Here is a 25,073-nt window from a genome sequence, read left to right on the forward strand (position 1 = left end):
AGCATATAAACATGCCTATATCTGGCTAAGCTTCTTCTCTGTATCAAGTAAGAATCTCTTCGCTGTAGTGATTGTGAAACAAATTATTTAATTATTTTTTTGAGTGATGGGAGTTTAAGACTACTTTTAGCAAAATTGTACAGATTTTCTCCTGCATTTTTCCAGTGATTTAAGGAAATGACCCATAACACTGTGCATAGCATTACCTTTCAAAATGAAGAAGTAATACATTTGTAATAGTAGTGCTTAGGTATCCTGGGTTCCAGCTGCACAGTTAATTTTCCTTTCTTCACCACAGATTTTCTTAATTTGAAGATTTTGTTTTCATTACAAGTATACGTTGAATTTCTGCACTAGGACGATCTATTTGTTGCGTTTGTGCATTTGGGACAAATTAAACTTCACCTCTGTCATGCTGAAATCTGTCAATTTGTATTTCAGGATAGTAGTGGTTACATTGCATGTGCAATTGGATTAGACATGGTAACACAAGCATTAAACCAAAGATAAAAGCAAAATGTGTGCCTATGTTATATTTTCCGTATGAGATTAAAAACCACAAATGTTAGTGGCCCACATATGACATATTGTGTATGTGTTTTATGGCATTTATTTTTCAGGAGCCAGCTTGACATCAATAATAAGAAAATTGTAGCTGACTCCATCCGGGATGAATATGCTTTTCTTCAAAAGAAATATCCCTCACTAGCAACTCGCAATGGAACCAAGTATCTTGCTAGGACTCTCAACAGGTAACTGTTGTCAATACGTTTTATTGTATCACGTCATTATGAATTAAGAATGACTTGGATTGTAATGTGGGGATTAGAGATAATATCTTTAGAAACAAGTGGCTTTATTACCTTACTGAAGGTCTTAATTACGTGTTGAGGAAGAGGGTTCTGAATCTGTGAGATAGGTTATCTGGGACTAGTAGTCTGTTTAACTGACCTGTTCATTGATCTATTTTTGAATCAAGATAAGAGTTTCATTGTCATGGGTCATTATTTAAAAATGCTTTCAGTGATCCATCGAAGTTTATGTGAATTTCACACCCTGACATTACTACTCAAGTGAATGCACTCTTGAGTGTACCTCCTACCTTCCATTATTCTGATCTAAAAGTCAGTGTATCATTAGGAGTCCATGTGTGATGCCAGTTGGGAAACGTCTTCCACCAAGCTCATCAAATGTTTACAAGGTGTATACACCTTGATTCCCATATGATGCTAGTATCTAAGCTTAATGATTGCTAGACGATGAGAGTTGGTTATGTGACATTCTCTGCATTTAACAGCACTTTTTTCCACAGAGGAGACTTCACTCTAGTGGCTCTTATGTGTTCCCAATTGCAATTGAACTATAAATGTATACTTGTCAGTGCTTGCTCAACTTATGGGGACTTGCTGGACCATCCTTAATTGTTCAGTTTATTTTGGGGGCGGAATTTACAGTTTAATAATTATTTTTTAAACTGCACCACATAATTTGTAAACACTTTAATAACAAATATACAGAGGAGAAGTACAATAAAACAGAACACAACCTGACCATAACTTATCTTCAATTTCTATGCTGTACACTCCCAAAGTGTCCTCATTTCATTTCTACAATTAATTTACACATACCTTTCAATTAAATATAGCTACAAAAAATGCAGAAAGTTAAAATGGAAAGTAGAGCAGTTTTGTGTGCAATAACTCCAAGTTGAAATGTGAAGCCAGTAACACCTAAACAACATTAAATTAATATAGTAGGTAGTTACATTGAGGGATACATATAGCATTGTACTGTAATGCAGTAAAATTGTGATACATGTTCATATGTATGGCACCTTTTGGTCTAGGATTATTTTGAGGGGTCGGGGATAGGAAGTTTTGGAAAGAAGTTATTTCTACCTTCAGCTTTAGCCTGTATTAGCCTGTATTTAATCGTGGAGAGCCCCATGTTACCTGGCGTTCCAAGACTATTTTCTGTAACATAACTTCTTTCTTCAGCTTTCAAATTACACTTTGACTTTTTAAGAAAACAACAATTCAATATGTCTCTAATCAATATAGATTCAAGTTAAGTGTTGACAATTCAATGGCAGAACTCACGTTGACATTCTCCGGGGGTAGCGAGGAGCAGTGTTGGGTGTGATTAGTGGCGGGTGGACTAATTGGCCTCTCCCGTTACTCATGTGGAGTCGGGACTCCATCTTCGGGGGAATCTAGGTCAGCAGACTAGTTTCCAGGACCTATACATTGAAATGCTGGCACGACCGTGCCGGTGGCGCGCCAAAAGCAAGCCCGTCTGCGCCCGCGCTTGTCGCCAGCACCCTTGCCTGTTGTAAACTAGGAGGTTCGGACATCCTGGGATACACAAGGTCCCAACTTATGAAATTAAAGCCAGTTGATAAGATCTCAGGATGTTTGTGTCTCGCGTTTGAATTAAGTCCCTGGTCCTCCTTGGTTACCTGCCCTCACTGCCTAGGCTCACTACCAGCCTATTAAACCTATTAAGCTTGAAGATTTGAAAGCGAAGGCAGAGGACAATAATACTGTGTTTAAATGTCTCCTATTGAACGCCAGGTCATTGGTGAAGCACAGTGTTGAATGTGCCTCGCTTATAGAAGGAGAGAATATTCAAATTGCCTTAATTTCTGAAACATGGACAGATGATCGCTCAGGTCCCGACATTGTGAAAGCTACCCCATCAGGTTACCTCTGTCACCACCTCAGTAGACCACTAAAGGGGGGGGGGGGGAGGGCTTAGCCATAATATATCACAATTCGATTAAAGCTACCTTTCATATAGCCTACAACCTGGCCTGTGAGGCACTCGCCTTCAGCTGTGGATTATCAAATCACCACACATTTAGGGGCATTCTAGTATATAGACCCCCAGGACCTAGGCGCACTGTCACATCCTCTATTGGGAATCTGCTGGAAGAGGGGCTGTGTTCAGACTCCTTTACAATCTTGGGGGATTTCAACTACCATCTGGAATTATTGGAGGACGCTGACACAGTGGCCCTTACAGACTTGATGAGGAGTGCTGACCTGACAACAGGTGAGGAGTCTCTTGCACTTGGCAGGACACACTCTAGATGGAATCTTCTCAAATCACCCCAACTTGCGGTTTACGGGCACACTGCCTTTGATCTGGACTGACCATATGGGAGTTCAATTTGGGATTCTCCTTGATTCCCATTACAGGGCAGAGAAAGGCCCTAAGATCCAGATTCAAAGCAGATCCTGGAACACTATTAAGAGTACAGACCTACAGGCTGTACTCATGGCCTCTGTCGGTCAGCTACCTTCTGATCCCGAAGAGGCGGCCACTCATTATACAGCTTGGGTAGAGTCAGCCTGTAATACACTAGCTCCAGCTAAAATGATACGCCCTAGAAGAACGAATCCCACAGCCTCCTGGTATTCAGAAGATTTGAGGAGACAAAAACGTTCCTGCAACCTCCTTGAGCGAATCTGGAGGAAAAATTATTTGGAAGCGGAGAAACAGAAGTATAGACTAAGTCTGGCTATTTACAAACAACTCCTATTTGAAGCAAAGAAAAACTTGTATACAAAACGAATTAATTCTGCAGACACTTCTACAAAAGAACTATTTAAAACTGTCTCAAGTCTGGCCTCCTCCACCATGACAAAAGTTGAGGCAAGTCAGGAACTTTGCGACGACATGGCCAAGTTCTTTTTGAACAAAGTAGAAGCTATCTTTTTGAACTTCAGTCACCCTAATCCAGAGGAAGGAAGGGCGCTGTCAGGGGGAATGCAGTCAATTACTGATCTCCCTATGGTCTTCAATAAATTTGAGCAATTGTCCACAACAGATACTGAGAAGCTACTTCTCTCCACCCGATCAGGCTCTCCTTATGACCCCTGCCCAGTCTCAAGAATTAAACAGACACAGGTGCCTGCAGCCTTAGTACTCAGTCCATTGTTTAATACAATGTTTGAAGTCGGACACTTCCCTAGCCCCTGGAAATTGGCCTCGATATTGCCTTTATTGAAAAAGCCTAACCTGGACCTAAAGGAGCCAAACGACTTCCGACCCATATCACGCCTCCCATTACCTGCAAAACTGGTTGAGAAAACCATGAACTCCCAGCTCAGTACCTTCCTAATTGGGACAAACGCTCTGGACCCAACTCAGTTTGGGTTCAGAGACAGGCATAGTACAGAATCCGCAAAATAAAGTCCACGAAGGAGATCAGGGAGGCTGTGGACAGGGGAGGCAAAGCAGCCCTGATTATGCTGGACATGTCCGCAGCCTTTGACACGGTCCATCATAATGTTCTGATGGACCGTTGGTCTGTGTATGGTATTCAGGGCAAAGTTTATAACCTCCTTAGGTCTTTTTTGTCGGACAGATCTCAGACGGTGGCACTGGGTAATTTTAATTCCAAACCTTTCTTACTGCCGTGTGGAGTACCCCAGGGGTCCTCCCTTAGCTCTACTCTTTTTAATGTTTGTCATCTCGTGGGCCACCCTGATCAGATCATTTGGCTTCACCCTGACTTCATACGCTGACGACACGCAAATTGTGTTGGCTTTACGGCCTGGTCGGACAACCGGTATTGAGGACATGTTCCATGATTGCATGAAAGCAATCGGTAACTGGATGTCACAGAATTGCCTAAAATTGAATTCTGGGAAGACCGAGGTCATCCTGTTCTGCAATGACCCTAACTTCTGGACCCCAAGGTGGTGGCCAAAAGACATGGGGTCACTTCCTACTCCTGTTAGGAAGGTGAAGAACCTAGGAGTCATTATCGATGGAAAAACTCAACTTCGGGGACCAAATCAATGATTAAGAAAATACTGCCCTTTTTGCCTACATCTTGTCAGCGAACCATAGTCACTGCTCTCATTTTGTCCAGACTAGACTACTGCAATAGCCTGTTTTTAAATATACAGGAACGCTTTGCAAACAAGTTGCAGATGCTACAAAATGCAGCTGCAAGGCTGATTACAGGTACTCCCAAATACGCCTTCATTTCTAAGAAATTGAGGAAACTACACTGGCTGCCAGTCAAGAATCGAGTGCTTTTTAAAACTTAGTACCGTGTTCAAGGCACGCCACGGGATAGGCCCAGATTTCCTAAAACGGATAATGCAATGGTACACACCACGTAGAACCCTGCGCTTCGGAGGAGCCAATCTGGTGACTGTACCACTCGTCAAAAAAATCCACATGGGGAGGGAGAAGCTTTATGGTATGCGCAGCTTAAGTTTGGAATGAGCTGGAATTTTGAGAAATGCCACGGACCTACTCCCCTTTCGGAGAGGTCTGAAAACCTGTCTTTTTACTCACTAACCCTAATCGCATGATTTGTTCTCAGAAAATTAATGGTTCAGCGCCAGGACACCTTCAGGTAATTGCCGCGCTTTATAAATAATTATAACATAACATTCCAATTAGTTACGGTGTGAGATTCCCTGGTATGCTAAGGACCCCCATACACTGGCATTTGGACCTTTGAGGCTTACAGATTTGGATTTCTAAATATTACAGACTTTAATGGATTGTCATGTTCTTTTAAATCAGCAGTTGTGTGTGGAGAGTATCATGCCACATTCCTTTTAATTGTAAATGTATGTTCGAGGCATATGAGCTGCAGATGGTATACTTGTGCATAGATAGCCATATGGTATTGGGCTCGGATGTTTGCACTTTGTTTTTGTCTTGGAAGAAGTCTTTTGTAGTCACGGGGTAGGTGACTCCTCCTTAGGACGATAGTGTGCATGGGCATCGACTCCATCTCCAGACTGTTTTTTTCCACCATCGGGTTCGGATGTGATTTACTGCTCTCCGGTTCGGTGTAGGTTTCGAACCCCCCTTCGACTAGCAATTCCTCTACACTTGATGGTGTTGTCTCGATCGCGTTTCCCTTTCGTCGCGCATCTTTAAAACCAAACTCCTTGACCTCGATCTTTGACACGGGCCGTTGGGCCTATCCGCGCTGACCACGCCTGCAGTCAGCGGAAAGGACTCCTTTCAAAAAATGCCCAGGGTTTGGTGCTAATCTTTCAGGTCGAAGAAAACCATCCGTGATCGTCTGGCTCGACATCACGAAATGTCTCCCAAAAGCAGCTAGATTCCAGACTTCTTCGGAGCAACAAGGTGATGAAGAAGACATCTCTGTCTCCAAGGCCGACGACTCCGATATCGAAGAGGAGACACTCACCCCAGCTCAGCGGTCCGTGAGTACCGAAACCCCTCTCCCAAAAAATAAACCTAAGGCTGTGGTAACACCCTCAGGCAGACACCGACAACATGTCTCAGACGCCCTCGGGCCCGTCTATGAAACCTAAAGATAAGCCTTCCGGCTCGGGCTTGAGCCAATCCCATTTCGGTGCCGAAAAGTCACCTTCGGCACCGAAGCACAAGACCAAAGATGTGCCATGCCCTTCTTCATCGGCACTGAAGACAGGTTCAACGCTGAAGCCCTCTGCGTCGAAACATATCGAGGACAAACATTTGGAACCGCAAAAATCTTCGGAGACGAAAAAATCGTCTCATCCGAAAAAAGTCTCGGATTCACAAACTCCCATAACAAAACCTAAGGAGTCATAAACCCCACAGAAAGCTTCAGAAACTCGGTCCAAAGAACATTCTGACCCAAAATCTTCGGCACTGAAAAAAGACATTTTACCCACACAGCATGGACCTGATTTTTCGGATCCAAAACTAAAACCTCATTTTATTGACCCAGAGACTGGCAAAGTCGTACCCAAGCCTCCAAAAAAAGAGGAAACTGGACAATTCAGAGGAATCTGAAATACCCTTGAAATGAAAGGAGATGAGTACTAACACCTCACCACCTCCTTCTCCAGTTGATCCAAATCTTCTAATTTCTCCACCACACACCCAACAACATAATTTTTCACCTCAAACACCAGATACTGACGCTGATCATACTGACAGGGGAGGGAATATAGATTCACGTGGGGATGATGCACATACCATCCCACATGACGTAAACCCTTGGGATGACTACAACACAGATCCCGACCCACACAATGACCCCGACCTCTATCCATCTAGGCCATCACCACCAGATGACAATATTGGGTTCGCCCAACTAATCAATAGGGCTGCCTAATACCACGGGGTAAAATTACATTTTGATCCCTTAGAGGAAGACTTTTTACTTGAAACCTTTGCACCCTCGCAAAAGTCCACGCACACCCTGCCAGTGTTAAAAGGCATGCTGAAACATGCCCCAGAAGTTTTTAAGGACCTTGTGAGAGCCAGGATTCTCAACAACAGGATAGATAAAGTATAAGGCAGCTGCCAATGACCCAATTTACATTAAAGGTCAAATCCCGTTGGATTCTCTTTTAGTGTCTAATGCACGCAAGAGGACAAGCTCCGAGTACAGGTGACACCCCCCCCCCCCCCCCCCCACTGATAAGGAGTCAAACTAATAGTCTCATCTGGTAAAGGTATTGCGTCACTGGCTGCAAATAATTGGCGGATTGCCAATGCCCAAGCTTTATTGGCCAGATACAACAGGCTCACTGTGACGAGCTTCAAAAGCTCATGCAACACCTTCCTGACCAGTACAAACAAAAGGCCAACAACTTTATCCAAGAGGGGAAATTGATCGCAAACACCTCAATTAAAAGTGCACTTGACGCGGCTGATACCGCACTATTAACACTAACGTTTTGTTATGCAGGCAAGCTTGACTCCAGGTATCCGGATTCAAACAGGAGGTGCAATCTGCTGTTCTAAATCAGCCCTTTGATCAAGATCATCTTTTCGGACCCTCATGTGACATATCAGAAAAAATAAAAAATAAATCGGAAACTGCTAAGTCCATAGGGGCCTTCCCCTAGAGGCTCTTTTCGCCTCTCCTTCTACAGAGCTGGCTCCAAAACCATTGGCTCAGAACATCCCTCTTCGTCCTATAAGAGCCCCACTCAAAACATCCTCCAAAGGATTCTTTCGCGGAGGCTACAGAGGCAACAATGGTAAGGGAAGAGGTCGTGGCAACAATAAACGCACCTCCCCTACCACCAAACAGTGACTTCCCTGAACTTCCCCCCCCCCCCCTGATCATCCCACTCCTGTCGGGGGACGTCTCTCACAGTTCCTACCTGTCTTGAATGCAATCACAACATGCAGGTGGGTAAGACAAATTATCCAGTATGGTTACTGCCTGGAACTCGCCTCTAACCCTCCAAACATTCCTCCCAGGCAACGTTCAATGTCCATGGAACATCTAACACGTCTCAAACTAAAGGTTCTCTCTCTATTACAAAAAAATGCAATAGAACAAGTCCCCTTGCCTCACCAAGGCATAGGGGTTTACTCCCTCTATTTCCTAATTCCTAAAAAAGGACGGCTCCCTCAGACCCATATTGGACCTTGGACCGCTAAACCTCTACATTCAATCGGATCACTTCCACATGGTCAAACTCCAACAGGTGCTCCCACTACTTCAACAGGGCGACTTTCTCTCCACTCTGGATTTAAAGGACGCCTACTTTCATATTCCCATTCACCCCGCTCACAGGAAATATCTCCGGTTCGTGGTAGATGGTCAACACTATCATTTCAAGGTCTTTCCATTCGGGGTGACTACAGCACCCAGAGTCTTCACCAAGTGCCTTGCAGTAGTTGCAGCCCACTTAAGAAGACAGCACATTCATGTTTTCCCTTATATGGACGACTGGCTCATAAAAGCCAAGTCAAACAGCAGCTGTGTGCAACACACACACAAAACAATCCAACTGCTTCACGACTTGGTATTCACAGTAAACCTCACCAAATCCCACCTCCAACTGTCCAGCATACAACAATATCTAGGGGCTACAATAGACACTTCAAAAGCTCTAACATACCACAACCCAGTCAGGATAAGTGCCATACAAGCTTTAATAAAACAAATTCAGCCTCAACACTCACTATCAGCGTAAGTGTTCATGCAGTTAACTGGGATGATGGCCTCTTGCATTCTCATTGTCCCTTATGCAAGACTCCAAATGCGTCCCTTACAGGAGTGTTTGGCACATCAGTGGAACCATGCTCAAGGTAAGCTAACAGATCTGGTGTTGGTAGACGACCCACCCATCGCTCTCTGCAGTGGTGGAACACACAAAACCTTTCCAAATGGTGGCCGTTGCTCAATCCAGTTACACAGATACTGCTAACTGACGCATCGCTCACCGGCTGGGGAGCTCATCTTCAAACTCGTACCATTCAGGGCATATGGACCCCGCAACAAAAATAATTCCACATAAATTACCTGGAATTGTTGGCAATTTTCCTAGCGTTAATATCTTTTCAACTCCACCTCGTAGGCAAAGATGTCCTAGTCCGTACAGACAACATGACAGCAATGTATTGTATACAAAAACAGGGGGACACACACTCTCTCCAGCTTTCACACCTGTCTCAAAGCATATGGAGATGGGCCATTCCTCAAAACATTTATCTCCTTGCAGTACACCTCCCAGGAGTACACAATCAAATTGCGCATCTACTCAGTCGCCTAAAACAGCAGATCCACGAATGGGAACTTCATCCTCAAGTTCTGCTTCCATTCTTTCAAACGTGGGGCCACCCAGAAATAGACCTGTTCGCTACACACCAAAACTCAAAATGCCCAAGCTTCGCATCCAGGTATCCACACCCATTGTCCAAAGGCAACTGGTCAGGGTAATTTGCTTACGCTTTTCCGCCTCTCCCACTCAATTCAATTTCAATTTATAGCTTTATTCGAGATAAAAAAACTCATAAAAGCATGAAGCATACAAGCATATAAACAATCACTTACAAGAACTTTTTGTTTAAAAAGAATAAAAAACGGTAAAATACATCCATGATACTGAAAGTCATAAAATTATTTAGCCAATATAAAAGCAGAGAGGCAAAAATTTTATAACTGGGAGAGCAAGCAATGGTCAAAATTATTTTCTCCTATACTACCATTAGACCAGAGATTTTTTTCTGATTGCCCAAGCCCATCCCAGATATTTGGCAACTGCCACAGCAATGAATGTTGAAGGGCTGGTACAGATAATCCTTAGAGCAATATCGCTCGCTCTTGTGCCCAGCTGTTTACACATAGCCTTCAGCCATACACGTCGGGGGACTGAATAAGCCCCGCACACAAAGAGAAAGTGGGCAATGGTCTCAGACCCTGCTTTACAGACTGGGCAGACTTGAGAACTAACCTCAGCCCATCTTCCAGTTAGTGATCTGATTGGGAGAGACCCCACTCTAAGCTGGAAGTATAACTTCCTGTCCAGGGGTTTGGTAATAATATCCCAATAGGGCTCTAAATAAGGGGAAGCTTTTACTTCAATGAATAGACCCTCCATGGAAGACGGGTTGGCTTCATTCCAGTCCCGATATTCGACCATTTCCCAGTACTTGGTTTTTATAGTTACTTTGGACGGGAACAGGGCCTCCTCTGGGTTCTCCCAAAGCTCATTCATTCCTAAAGACCCCAACATTTTGCACAATTCCCTCAGCCATCCTATCTTGTGGAACTTGTCGCTGTTTATTAAGTCCAGGAAGCCCCTTGCATAATGAGCGAGTTCGGGGGTAACCCATATGCGCCGCCAATAAAAAATAGGTCTTAATCTAGCAATATCTAAGATGGCTTTTCTGCCTAATTCGCAACGCAAAGGCCTCATGGGTGTGCTTTTAGGGAGGCCAATTAAATTTCGGAGAAACTTATTCTCGGCAAGCGTTAATGGTGCAAGATTCCCATAGCCCCAAAGCTCTGAGCCATAGAGCACCGAGCTAATGGCTTTGGCTTCGTAAACTTGTAGTACTGGCGCTATGGGTTTGGTCCTTTTGTGTTCAACACCTATAGTACCAGTGGTTTGGCGGAATTTGAGAGCCGGCATTTCTATATGTTTCCCCCATTTTGCACCTTTAGCTATGTGGATACCCAAGTAAACAAAATCAGAAACCATTTCTACCTTTTGGCCGTCCATAAAAAAGTTCCCTCTAAAGCTGGGGTGGGGATTGAATGTCATGAGCTTTGTTTTTCGCCACATTTACTTCTAGGCCACGCTCGACATAAAAGCCCTCAAAGATGTTCAGTGCACGCTGCAGGCCACTCGGGGTTTTGGATAGAATGAGCGTGTCGTCTGCGAATAGTAGAATTGGCACTTTCGCTCCATCCAATGTTGGTGTGTCTACAGTAGCAGACAACATACGCTCCACTACTCCATTGATGAAAAGGGAGAAAAGCATCGGGGCCATAGCGCAGCCTTGGCGCACCCCCCGTTCTACCGGGAACTCATCAGTTAGTTGCCCGTGTCTCCCCCACTGGATCTTTGCAGAGTTGCATTCGTGCAATCTCATTACTAGCGATAAAATTTCAGGTGGCATCCCCATCTCAGCTAGGACTTTCCAGAACAAGAAGCGGGGCACTAAGTCAAATGCTGCGCGAAGATCTATAAAGGCAGCATAAAGACTGCCCTTCGCCAGCTCTACTGTTTTCCAGTACAATAACGTGAACTGGAAGATCTGGTCAATCGTGCTTGTCAATTTACGAAATCCTGCTTGATAGAGAGATAGAATGTTGTTCTCTTCCTCCCATACTGAAATTTTAGCCAGGGTCATTTTGCCTACAACCTTCTGCACTGTGTCTATAAGGCTGATGGGGCGGTAATTCCCTGGTAGTGTTTTATCCCCTTTTTTATAAATAGGGATTATTACCGCCCCCAGCCAGGACTTTGGCACCGGAGCCCCTAGTGCTACTGTGTTAGCCAGATTCAAGATGTACTTGCCCCAGCGTAGTTTCTCGTGAAGAAATACATCTGCAGGCACCCCGTCGGGGCCCGGTGCCTTGCCCTGCGTGACTGAATCCAAGGCTAATGCTACATCTACATTGTTGAAGGGAGGAGCTTGAAATATGACATGGGCACTGGTTCCCTATTTCTGTCCTCGATGACACCTGTATTGGGGGCCGAAGTAATCCAACCAATTGCTCTGCGAGACATGGTTGGAAGGTGGTTCTGGAAGGCCCCCTTTCCCCCACTTGACGATGTTCCAAAATAGTCTGGAGTCTTTCGCGGAGCAGGCAGCTTTAAGTTCTTGCCAGTGTTGCTCATCCCGTTGTTTTTTGGCTATAATTACACTGGACTTGTATTTCCACCTTGCTTCCCTGACTGAGGCTAGATCTTTGGACTTAATGGCAAACCCCAGAGAAATTCTAGCTGCCCTACATGTAGCGTTGTACCACCCTGCCACATTCGGACATTTTTTCTTGCCCGGGTTCGAACGTACTGCCCTGTAAAAATGACCCTTTATTAAATGGAAAAATTCACAGTGCAGATTGGTGATCTCGGCTATGTCTGTTCTGTTCCTTGATCCCGTGTTCAGAATTGCTTCCATGGCAGTGGAGGTAAGATCTAAATCAGTATTAATGCTTAATAGCGCCTCATGGTTGGCCACAATTTGGGGCCACTTGACTCGCCTCATGTCATTCGTTGGGACGGTCTCCGCCAATGCTTCTGATGTTAAGTTTTCCCCCCTCCATATGCCCCCCCCCCCCCGAACAAATGAATGATGCAAAGGGGGTTGTGATCGCTCTCTTGTCTTCCATCAAATGCCAGATCGTTAAGCTACAGATGACATAATCAATCCGGCTTTGCCAGCGGCCATTGTCAAATGTATTTGCCCCTTGACCATCACTCAATGTCCTCCCATTCAGAGCTCTAAGCCCCCTTTCACAGCATAAGGCGTTCATCTGTAATACTTCCGCCGACCATCTGCTCACAGGTTTTAAGTCCAACTTAGGGATTCCCCATTCAATGTCTACATCTTCTCCTACATGCCAGTCTTCTACTGAAAGGGGCTCATAGGTCATATTCATATCACCGGCGATTAGTATGTTATTCTCGCTTGGCTGTACACTGATCAAATGGTCAAGTGCAGCCAAGACTTGGGATTTCCCTCTGTTGTGACTTCTTCTATACAGATTATAAATATATAGAGGTTCCCCCAGAGACATACATAACCTAATCAGCTGCAGATCATTGTTACCTGTGGGAAGCTCTACTATCTTGTTAAAAAGTGTCTGCCGAGCCCAAATAGTTAAACCCCCTTTTGGTCTTCCCTTTGGACCTTTAACAGCCGGGACAGAAAAATTAAGAAAACCCAGGAAAAACAGAGTCTCGCAGGCCCATGTCTCCTGGAAAATGCAGACGTCGAAATCATTTATGAACGACGCCCATTCTGGTGAATACATTCTGGGTCCCAAACCCGCGATATTCCATGAAACTATTCTGCCCCTTGCCCTCCTGGGATCACCCCCCTGTACAACAGTGTCTAGCGGCTGAGCCCCTAGACCACTACTATTTAGCAAATCGCAAGCCCCGATTAGCTCTTTATTGACTACTCCAATATCATTTGTCCCTTGTGGGCTAGTCACAGCATCTGCTGCCAAGAATGCGCCTACCAGTCCTATGGGTTCAGTCCCCTCCACCCCTCTGGGGTTCCTACCATTTGGCCCCAGATGGACTATTGACGACTCTCCTAACCCGATTCGGCAAGAGTCTCTCACAGCGTGCCGGGGGATAGTTTTAATTGGGGACGTGGCAAATAGTCTACCGTTAGCTAGAAGTTCTTTAGTTACTGGTGGGGCCTTTAGTGATCTTTCCTCGGCAATGATTGTTGAACCCTGGGGTGCAGTCAGTCCATACCCTCCAGACTTGATAGAACCCCATATCGATTGTATGCTTGAGAATAATAATCAGCCTGCTGGGCGGGAACAGTGCCTTTAGCGGCCTGCTTGGTGTTGGGATGATGCTCCAAGTTGGGCTGCCTGGTTAAAAGGTAGAAGCCTGATATGGCTGTGCTGGAATTCTAGCAAGGGCTTGGCATTAGTTGCAGAAGCCACTAGACCTCTTGGGTAAAAGTAAGTCAGGTCCTGGGTGGAAATTGCACTACTGCCATTTTGGGGGAACCAGTTAGTGATGTATCTAACTGCTCTGATATCGCGAACATTTATAATTACAATATCCCCGCTTATATCCTTAATTCTTTGGCCTAACCATGGGAGACGCCTAACATGCAGAATTTCAACGCTTATATTTGGCGGTAAAGGGCGGTTTTGGCTAAGCCAGAATATGATCTTATTTTTTAGTTGGTAGAAGGCTTCGTTTCTACCCTCCTCTAAGGGTGGAACACCAGTAAGAACCACCACATACGGTACTGCTTCCGGAGGCAAATCAATTGGATACCTATTGGGTCTGATAGACCTCACCGGTCTAACAGAGCCGTTAGATCTCCGGGGATTTGGTGTTAAAGCAATTCTAGGAGAATTTGTAATTCCACCTTCTTGGGACCCCATGTTTGTCCTGATTGTATTTGAGCCTGTGTTTATAGGGGGGATTGCTTGTGATGATTTTGTTTTGACTAGATTGGTAGTTAATGGTTCCTTTTGGGCCATTTTATTGTGGTCCATGACGGGACCAGGGAGAGCTTGAGGTGCCTTTTTTAAATCCTTGATAGCCCCATTAGTTTCCCGAATAGCAAGTTCCAGTTTATCCAGTTGAACTGCGATTCTTTTTATCCTCTCTACCACCAGGGATATAAGAGATCTGATTAGCTGTTCCATGCTACCTATTAAGTCAGTGTAGATGCATCTTTCGATGGTGTGTATGAAGGCATTGCTACTACAGATGTTGATGATGCATTGGGAGAGGGGCTTTGAAGGTTCCCAGAATTGGTATAAGTGGGCTACTTTTTCTGCGAGCCATTCCCCCTCTTTCTCTTTTTTTTCGGTGGTGGACCTTGGGGGTAAGGGATTTTTGGGGTCTCTTGGGCAGTTTTTATGGGTGGCAACGGAGTGTTCGTCATGGTCTCAGCCAATAGGGTCGGATTGCTCGGGGAGGCAGAGCCCATTGTACCCGGGGCATTGGCTTCTGCTGGGCAAGGGGGGCAACCCCGCAGAAGTAAAGGGATACTATCACTTGGGGATAACCCATAATCCTCACTTGCACAATATGTGCTCGCGACGGGTGAGATAGCCAACTGAATCGGGCCCAGAGATGAACGCTTGTTCTTAATAATTTCTACTGAGCGTCGTCTCTCTGCTCGTTTCTCTTCAAGGGTAATTTCCCTGTCAATATCCAAGATGGGCCTAATGACAAAATTGTCAAGTGTACCTCGGCTGGCACTTGAAGACTTGTCTCTAGAGAGGGACGACATCACAACGATGAAATCTCGTCGTGAAAGAAACAGGGGTGTCCTAGATCCTAAGCCTTTAAATTTCAGCAATAAAAACTACAGAATCAATGGATGGACAAAATGATGCACAATGCGGTAAAAAATAATAATCACAGGTAGCTAACTGCACTGGTATGAATTAAAGCCTTCCAGGTGATGAGCAGACCTTGGTAAGAGAAGGGGCCCAGCCCGGCCTCGGATGGCCACAGATGGCCCGCCCTTTGCCCGGGCTTAGCCCGACGCGTCCCGCGACGCGGGGTGTGGAGCCAAATTTAGAGCGCCTCCGGGAACGGGAGGGGTGACGCTGCTTCCGGGGTTGAGGATCCGGGGAGCCTGGGTAAGGTAGTCCACTCTCGCCCTCCCTCCTCGCTGCGGCCACGAAGTTCTCAAGCGCGGCGGCGGGAGGGAGGAGGCAGCAGGAGCAGCAATAATGGTGCCACGCGGGGAAGACCTCACAGTGAGTACAAGTTCCAGCGGGGGCAATCAGGGAGCCAAACAGAGTCACTCCGCCTCTCCCCCTCATTCCGCTAGTGGTTCGGAAACTCAAACAACATTCCCTTACAATGATCCTGATTGCTCCAACATGGGCCTGACAGCCATGGTTCATAACCCTCTTGGAACTATCAGTAGTTCCTCATCAAAAGCTACGCCTCTCACCCAAGCTTCTCACTCAGAACCATGGAGAGATAAGGCATCCAGATCCCAGTCAACTCAACCTTGTGATCTGGCACCTGAAGTCTTGGAGTTTGGCGACTTTAATCTCCCGCCAGACTGCATGAACATCATTAAAGATGCTAGACGTCCTACCACTAGAACTTGTTATGCCGTTAAGTGGAAAAAGATTTGTAATTTACTGTACAGATAACAAAATCAACCCACTAGATGCTTCGATTCAAGCCACCATCTGTTACTTTTTGCATCTACAACAATGTAACCTAGCGTATACATCCATTAGATTAGACTACATCTTGCGGAAATGCAGCCTATCTCCAAAACAGATATTTGTCTTTGTTTTGGGTACCAGCTATCAAGGCATTTATTGAAGGACTTAAAAGAATAATTCCACCTAGAGTTCCACCCTCTCCAGTATGGAACCTAAATGTGGTACTTACCGGGCTCATGGGTCCCCCATTTGAACCTATGTATAAATGCGAATTACAATTTCTCACCTGGAAAGTAGCTTTCCTGGTTGCGATCACCTCTCTGAGAAGAGTCAGTAAACTCCAGGCATTAACCACTTCTCCAAATCCATCATAACAAAGTGGTTCTTAGGACTAACCCAACGTTTCTAACTAAAGTCATCTCTGCTTTCCACCTTAACCAGTCTGTAGAACTCCCTGTGTTTTTCCCTCTACCAGACTCGGTAGCAGAACGGGCTCTTCACACGCTAGATGTAAAAAGAGCGATGCTTTACTACATTGAAAGAACAAAATCCTTTAGAAAGACTAAACAACTTTTTGTAGCTTTCTCCCCACCTCATAAAGGCAATCCTATCTCAAAAACAGGGATTGCAAGGTGGATTGTTAAATGCATCCAAATATGCTATGCTAAAGCCAAACGCACCTTAACCATTCCCCCAAAGCTCACTCCACACATAAACTAGGGGCATCTATGGCATTCTTAGGGAACATTCCCCTAGATGACATCTGCAAAGCAGCAACTTGGTCTACACCACACACGTTCACAAAACGCTATTGTGTAGACGTGCAAGCAAAACAAGCTAGTGTGGGCCAGGCTGTATTAAGAAAACTTTTTCAAACCACTGTAACAGATACAGGTAGCCACCGATAAGGAGGTAACTGCTGTATAGTCTATGCACAAGTATACGATCTACAGCTCGTATGCCTCGGACGGAAAATGCTACTTATCTGTATGCATCTGTTCTTGGCAAGTAGAGCTGTAGATTCGTATACGCCAGCCTCCCCGGATACCTCTATCTGTTCCAGTATTATCCTACTTGGCTATATTACACATGGACATTCTTTTCTATGTCTTACTAACTCCATCATAACCCTCCATGGCAGAACAATCTGGAGATGGAGTCGATGCCCATGCGCACTATCGTCCTAAGGAAGAGTCACCTACCTTGTGACTACAAAAGACTTCTTCCAAGACAAAAACAAAGTGCAAACATCCGAGCCCAACACCAGATGGCGATCTATGCACAAGTATACAAATTTTCAGCTCTACATGCAAAGAACAAATGCATACTGGTAAGTAGCATTTTCCATATAATGCATCTTCCATAGTGGGGCATTAACAGAGACCTCATGTCTGAATAATAAAGTCCTGACAACATGGAATGGAAATCAAGCCAAGCACAATTAACAGAGATTGGACGAAAGCAATCCATGAATCAAGACTAAACATGTATGTAGGTATTGGTGTTGTGAGCGCAGTGCTGCTATACAGCTCTTTTCAGATGCAAGAGTTGCAGATTAACTCTGCTCTTTGCACACCTGGAGTTGTGAATATTCATGCCATATACAGAGAATTATGTAACAGAGTCTGGATTTCAAAGAGTGCCTAGAAATGATGATCTGTGGTTCAGTAAGCATATGAATATGCAAAGAAACATGAGATCCAGTTCAAACTTTCCATTGATGCTTCATGGCTTCATGACAGAAACCCTTCTGTAATACTGATCTGTGCTTTTTTCCATCTTCCTGGAGCCAGATGAGTTGGGATCTAACTCAATTCTGCTTTGAGACCATCTAATGGCTGATATAATTCTGGAAAGTTCCTTGCTGAGGAACTCAAACATATCCTTCCAACACTACACAGATGACACTCAAAAGCTACCTCCTCAGAGGACATTGACAGCCTATCGAACATCCTAAAAACCCTCCAAACTGGATGTCCTTTTACCACCTGAAAATTAATCCCCTCAAAAGGGAGTTCCTCTTACTCTGACCCCCAAAATGTTCCACTGCAGTCAAAGATCGGCTCAACACCACACTCCCACAAAATTTCATACCAGCACTAAATCCTTGGGCTTCATATTTATCAAAAACCTGAAGGTTCAGGCCCACTTTTGGACCCATGCAAAAAAAAAAAAAAAGAAATTGAGAAAAAATGCACACTACCAAATTGACCTCCTCAGGAGAATGAAGTCATTCATTCTACCTGAACACTACTGCAAGATGGTGGTTTAAACCCTGCTGGTCTCCAGACTGGACTACACTACCTACCTTTCTCGTTTAAAAGCAGAAATCAACTCTGCAGCCCACCTACTTGCTGATGCAAAAAGATGTGCCAATATCACCCAAACTAAACCAGTTTCCTACTTAATCAAGCTAGCATGCATGGTACACAAATCTATTCATACAGATATTTCCCCCTGTCTTCCAATGAAACATACCATCTCTGGGTACTTACGCTTGCTACTAAGTGCTGACACACACTTCTTGCAGACACCAGCTATCGAGTAGACAATTGTTCTCTGGAAGCGGCTCCAGAGTCTGGAACATCATATCCCCCCTCTATCAAAACTAAACCCATTTATAATGGCTTAAAGAAAGATCTCACAGCCATATTGTTTCAGCGCCACCTCACTTTCTGAACTTTGTATTACATTGTGCCATATGAGCAATATTACATATATTGTTGCTGTCTGTCTGGTGCCATATGAGCAATATTACATATATTGTTGCTGTCTGTCTGTCAAGCAATCTCCCCGTACTTCCTTTCGGCGAACAGAGAGAGACGGACCCAAACAGGTAAGGCAGGACATGTTGTTTGTGTCCCTCTGTGGCGCGTTTGGAGCACGCTGTGCCCTTGATCACACTAGAAAACAAACGTCCGCCATTGTTTTAAATGCTAGGTGTCCACCCATTAGTGAGTCACATGTTCATGAACATAGAAGAAATATTTATGGAAACCGGCATATTTGTTATGCAGATGTTACGAGTTTTCAGCAAACAGCAGAGCCGTTATCCTTTGAAGAGGAGCATTTGTCAGCTGGTTGCAGACAATAAAGGTTTTTGAACCGTCAGCTGCTGTGTTCATTCCCGCAACGTGCCAAAGTTTAGGAGTGTGTGTCTGTGTGTATATATATATATACCATAATCTCTCTTTTCTTTCTTTTTTGAGTATGTTTACACTAAGGGTACACATCTTTTCCTTGTCTGATTAAACTACGACCTGATCGTTTGATTATATGTATTAAGAAAAGTAAAAAAATTAATTGTGAAATGATTTTGATCTATGCGTTTTTAAAACAAGCTTATATATATATTTTTTTGTTAAATTATGACATGGAGTAATTCTTTCGTTTGAAAGTCTTTTGTTTATGTCTTCGGAGGCTCGATATAATGACTGAACTCTGAACCTAAGGTCATGTGACCAAGAGCTTGTTTGCTCGAAACGCGTCTTTGCCCTGTGAAATAAACAAGGATTTCAGGAAACTGGATTCGTGTGGCTCTTTTCTCGCACCAGAAGGAGATTTTGCGAGTTGACTGGGAATATATATATATATATATATATATATATAGATATAGATATAGATTAGATATAGATATAGATTAGATATAGATATAGATTAGATATAGATATAGATTAGATATAGATTATATATAGATATAGATTATATATAGATATAGATTATATATAGATATATATATATATATATATAGATATAGATATATATATATAGATATATAATTTATTAAAAAACAATTTTTTACGCGGTTTTACATGCAACAAGCCATCATCCCAGAAGCTTAGTGCGAAACATTCCTTTTGGGGAGCTTCTTCGCCTGAAACGTAATTGTTCGGACGTGGGAGACTACCAAAGGACAAAAGATGAGGCTGTGACTAGGTTAAAAAATAGAGGCTATTCAGATAACATTCTGAGAGAGGCTGCGGTAAAGGGAGCATAGGTGGATAGAAAAAAATCTACTGACAGTAAAACTTAAAATGAAAAAAGATGAACCTGCCGGAATGATCACAGATTTTAATACCAAATCGGGAGAACTGGTGCACATTTTTAATAAAAATTGGCACATTTTGAAAACCGATAATATCTTAAGAAAACATCTCCCTGATCCTCCATCTATCGCCTACAGACGCTGCCAATCGCTTGGGGATCATCTTGTCCATAGCCATTTCTCCAATTCATCACAATCTCAGAAGACCATTAATGTCAAGGGTTTCTATCCTTGCCTTCATTGTAAGGCCTGCAAAAATAGCAAGAAGGTAATAATTCACCATACGATATACTAGCAAAAAGATTTTTTGGATGGCAACTATTGGCATGAAGTTAGCTATTTCCCGCAGTTTTTTTTCGGAAAAGTTTACACTAAAGTTTATTGTTACATACTTTAATTTTAATGTCCAAAAACTCAATTTCTTCTGGATATATTTGGCTAGTAAACTTTAATTGTATACTATTGTCATTCAGAATATCCACAAATATATCATCCTCTTTCCTTGTTCTATTACAGATGCAAAATATATCATCTATATACCTCACCCAGAGGACTGCGTGGTCTTCAAACAGTCCTATGTTACTGGCTACTTGTTCCTCCCACCAGCCTAGGTACAAACCTGCAAAACTGGGGGCGAAACAAGTACCCATCGCAGTTCCCTAGGTTTGTCTGTATATTGTTGTGTCAAAGGAGAGAGAATTGTTAGTTAAGCATGTGTAAATCCTGTCCAAAATCATTTGTGTGTAACAAATAGGATACTGACCCTGCTCTCAAAAAGTGTCTGCAGATAATGAACCCCTCTTCTTGTGGTATACATGTGTATAAACTATTAAATTCTAAAAATATTAACAAAGTCTTTTTCCCACACAATATCATTAATTCGGCATAAAGAATCACCTGTATCCTGTACATAAGATGGTAAAGCCTGTTCATACGGTCTTAAGAAATGGTCAATGTACTTTGAAGTATTTTCATACATACTGCCTTTTGAAGAAACTTGGTCTACCTGGAGGATTTGTTTTGTTTTTATGCAGTTTTGGTAACATATAGAATGCTGGTAATTTAGGGAAATTACAATTTAAAAAATGATACAACTAACAAAAGGTGGTAGTGGAACGAGATGTCGCACATCGAGAGAGTGAACTATTTAGTGGGCATACTAAATGAGAGAAAACACTAAGTACATAGAACTTAAGACAGTCATGGTGCCACTGATGGTAATGTCACACCCTACCACCTAAGATGTGGTTGCACAAAGTAAGGGACCTTTTGTGACAAATTATTTAAAGTAAATGTACCCCGGCACTCAACAATTACATACAGTGTCTATTTACGACATTGTTTAGTCGTTCAGAAATTTCTTTTAATACCTTAAACAGGTTAGGACAACAGAAAGCAAAAAAAATTATTCAGTTAAAAGCATAGTATATACAATTCCTAATTGTCTGGCAATTTAATAATGACTCGTTACATTTATTACAAGGTTCTTGAAAGAAAGGAATAAAAGCTTCCAATTTAAAGTTTCCTCTTTAAAATATTGGTTAAAGAAGTCGCATTCTTAGTCCAATTGTAACATCGGTGTTCGGTGAAGAAAAGACAACAGCCGACACTTGTTTCGTCACGGATGTGACTTTTTCAGTGTTTTAGACCGTTTGAATGCAATAGGACGTGGACGACCGTAACTCAGGGATTTAACATGGTCCCAAATGTAAAGAAATACTGAGACTTGGACCAACATGCGGCTCATATGACTTTAAAAGTGGGTCCTATTGTTTCTATGGCGGTACAAACTACATTGTGCCAACAACTTTGACATAGCTCAGTTCGGAGAAAAGAAGACCGTATAGAACGGATCTGAAAGAAACACGTTAGTTAGATTCCTCACCTTAGAATATCCCCAGGCGTCAGACTGGATCCGGAAGATTTTTCGTCAGCAATACCCCTTGCGCGTCGCTAGGCGTCGTCAGCGGCTCCGCGTCCGTCGTCGGCGTCGTGTGCCGGGATGACGTCGTCGGAGCACTTAGACGCCGCACTCGCGCGCTGACGTCAGTTCTTCTTTTTTCCGCGCCAGTAAGCGCAGATCCGGGAGAGCTACCCCTTTAGTCAATTTTTGACTAACTTTTTTGACTCTTTTTGGTCAATTCTCGACTCTGGTGCCGGTAGGATGCCTGGTTTCAAGGCCTGCGACGACTGTCACCGACTGATGTCGGTGACCGATTATCACCGCCAGTGCCTGTACTGCTTGGGCCTCGACCACGACGCGGTGTCGTGCTCCGATTGTATGGCCCTGACCTCGAAAGCTAGGCGGGAGCGGTCCCGCAAGCTTCTCGAGCTTCGCCACTCGGCTCCGCGTCGCTCTCGATCCCGGTCCAGGAGGAGGTCCAAGGATCGGTCGCGGAGCCGCACTCGACATCGTCACTCGTCTGGCTCGAAGTCTTCGGGTAAGTCGAGGCACTCCAAGAAGTCCAAGAAGCGACACCGCTCTTCGGACTCCCCTCGTGCGACTCGGCCGAGGGTCCGGGTGGTTCCACCCCCGCGGCTCTGCAGGAGCCGCAGTCGCCGCGCAAGTCCCCATACCCGACGGTCCCTGGGACTGACGCGACGTCTGCGGAGGTCAGTGCCTTCCTCTCGGCCATGAGGAGCCTGGCCCCGCCGTCGACGCCCGCTGGCGCGCCTTCGGGCCCCGCGGACTCGACTGGGCGACCTCGCATGCCTGCGGCTCCGTCCCCGGCGCCGTTGGAGGCTCCGGCCCCGGCGCCGTTGGAGGCTCCGGCCCCGCCGCCGCAGGTCCCCGAGGGGCCCGAGCCTGGGCCCCCGTCGACGCCGGTCGACCTAGTTACGCCTCCTCCGCTGGCGCCGACACCGATACCACCCCCGACGCCGGCTCCGGTTGACGTCGATCCCCGGTTCAGCCCCTGTCTGGTCCCGACGCCGATGTGGCGGCGCCCGACGCCGCATCCGATGCCGCTAGAGACACATATTGTCTATCGACCGGCTCCGATCATTCCTCCTGTTTACCAGGAATCGGATGACGGGGGAGACTGGGAGGGGTCTGATGACCTTATGGCCCTTCAGAGCCAACTTGCACAGGACTGGGCAGATGAACTGGGGGAGGCCAGTGGGTTGGATACCTCTCCGGACACTGGATTCATCTCTCCTCCGACTGTGGCTTCGAAGGAGGGTGCAGCTTTTTCTGTGGTGCTGCGCAAGGCGGCCGAAGCCCTCATTCAATCAGGCCCTCACTGGCGTTCTGCAGGGCACCTGGTCCAAGCCCTCCACAGTCCCTCCTGTGGATAGGAACGTTGCCAGGCGCCACCGACCTGCTCCGGGCGACCCCAGTTTTCTGTCCCAACACCCCACCCCCGAGAGTCTGGTTATCCAGGCCTCTACCTCCCAATCCTCCTTCCCGTCCGCTCCTCCGGACCGGGATTCCAAGAGACTGGAACAGTTTGGTAAGAAGCTGTTCTCTTCGCTCAGTTTGGGCCTGCGGTCTTTGAACACCGCCTGTCTCTTGGACCGTTATTCCCACTCTCTGTGGGATGCGGTGGAGGACGTGCTGCCACTGTGCCCGGAGGAGGTCCGGGCGCGGCTTTCCTCGGCCTTGGCCGATGGGAGAGATGCAGCGCGCCATGCAATCCGATGTGGACTCGACACTACGGACTCGCTGGGTAGGGCGATTTCTACCACGGTAGCGCTTCGACGTCACGCCTGGCTGCGGTCCACGTCTTTTTCAGGGGATGTCCAGAGCACCCTCATGGACATGCCTTTTGATGGCGCTCGCCTTTTTGGTGACAAAGCGGACAGTTCGCTGGCTCGCTTCAAGGACTCCCGGGCTACGGCCACGTCCTTGGGCCTCTCGGCCCCGCGGCCACAAACTTCCTTGGCCACGAAAGGAGCGAAAAGCGGAAGGGGCACCTCCTCACGTCCGCCTAGCCACCGGCCGCAGAACCAGCCTGCACGCGGTCGCGGACGTGGTTTCCACCGAGGCGGTACCGGAGGACGACGCGGTCAGTCCACATCCACCCCGGCAGCATCCGCCTCAAAGCCTTCCTAGTCCGAGCTTTCAGGCCCATTCCACGCCAGTGGGCGGCAGAGTTCGCCATCACCTGCTCCACTGGCGTTCCATCACGTCTGACAGGTGGGTGCTGCAAATCGTCCGAAGGGGCTACTCCCTGCCCTTCGAGACGACCCCTCCAGCCATGCCACCGCAGCACCACCGTATCTCGGGGGATCATTTGAATCTTCTCCACGAGGAAGTTTCGGCCCTCTTGGCCAAGGGGGCCGTCGAGCACGTTCCGAGCCCAGAAGTAGGTCGTGGTTGTTATTCCCACTACTTTCTGGTTCCCAAGAAGGGCAAAGGGGGCCTACTCCCTATCTTGGACCTCCGGAACGTCAATGCCTTCCTCCAGAAGGAATGGTTCAAAATGTTGACTTTGGCTCAGGTTCTAGCTGCCCTAGACCCTGGGGACTGGATGGTAGCGTTGGACTTGCAGGACGCATATTTCCACATCCCCGTCCTGCCGGCCCACCGGCGTTACCTGCGGTTCACGGTGGGTCAGGAGCACTTTCAGTTCACCGTGCTCCCCTTCGGCCTTACCAGTGCCCCTCGGGTGTTCACGAAAGTGATGGCGGTGGTCGCAGCTCATCTGCGCAGATCAGGGGTTCCAGTCTTCCCCTATCTCGACGACTGGTTGTTGAAGGCGGGCTCGCCCCAGGCAGTCGTCTCCCACCTCCAGACTATGGCGGATCTCCTGCATTTGCTGGGGTTTTCCATCAACGTGCCGAAGTCGCACCTGAGCCCCTCTCAGAAGCTCCTCTTCATCGGAGCGGTTCTCGATTCGGCGCAGTTCCGGGTCCATCCACCGGAGCAGCGGGTCCGGGATATACAGGCTCAGATTCCCATCTTTCGGCCTCTATCCTGGGTTTCGGTCAGGCTAG

General features: G+C 45.8%; 1 protein-coding gene across 4 annotated transcripts in view; it reads left to right on the plus strand.

Moving 5' to 3' along the window:
- The window catches only part of DNM1L (dynamin 1 like), a 610,546-nt gene that overhangs the window by 325,266 nt on the left and 260,207 nt on the right, over window positions 1-25,073 (plus strand). For all 4 annotated transcript variants that reach the window (XM_085652405.1, XM_085652403.1, XM_085652402.1 and 1 more), the window contains one exon: window positions 621-752. In XM_085652405.1, the coding sequence (XP_085508531.1) occupies window positions 621-752 (132 nt within the window). The remainder of the gene's footprint in view (window positions 1-620; window positions 753-25,073) is intronic.

Source organism: Triturus cristatus, chromosome 4_1 (genome assembly GCF_964204655.1).
Source record: "Triturus cristatus chromosome 4_1, aTriCri1.1, whole genome shotgun sequence".
Lineage (NCBI taxonomy): Eukaryota > Metazoa > Chordata > Amphibia > Caudata > Salamandridae > Triturus > Triturus cristatus.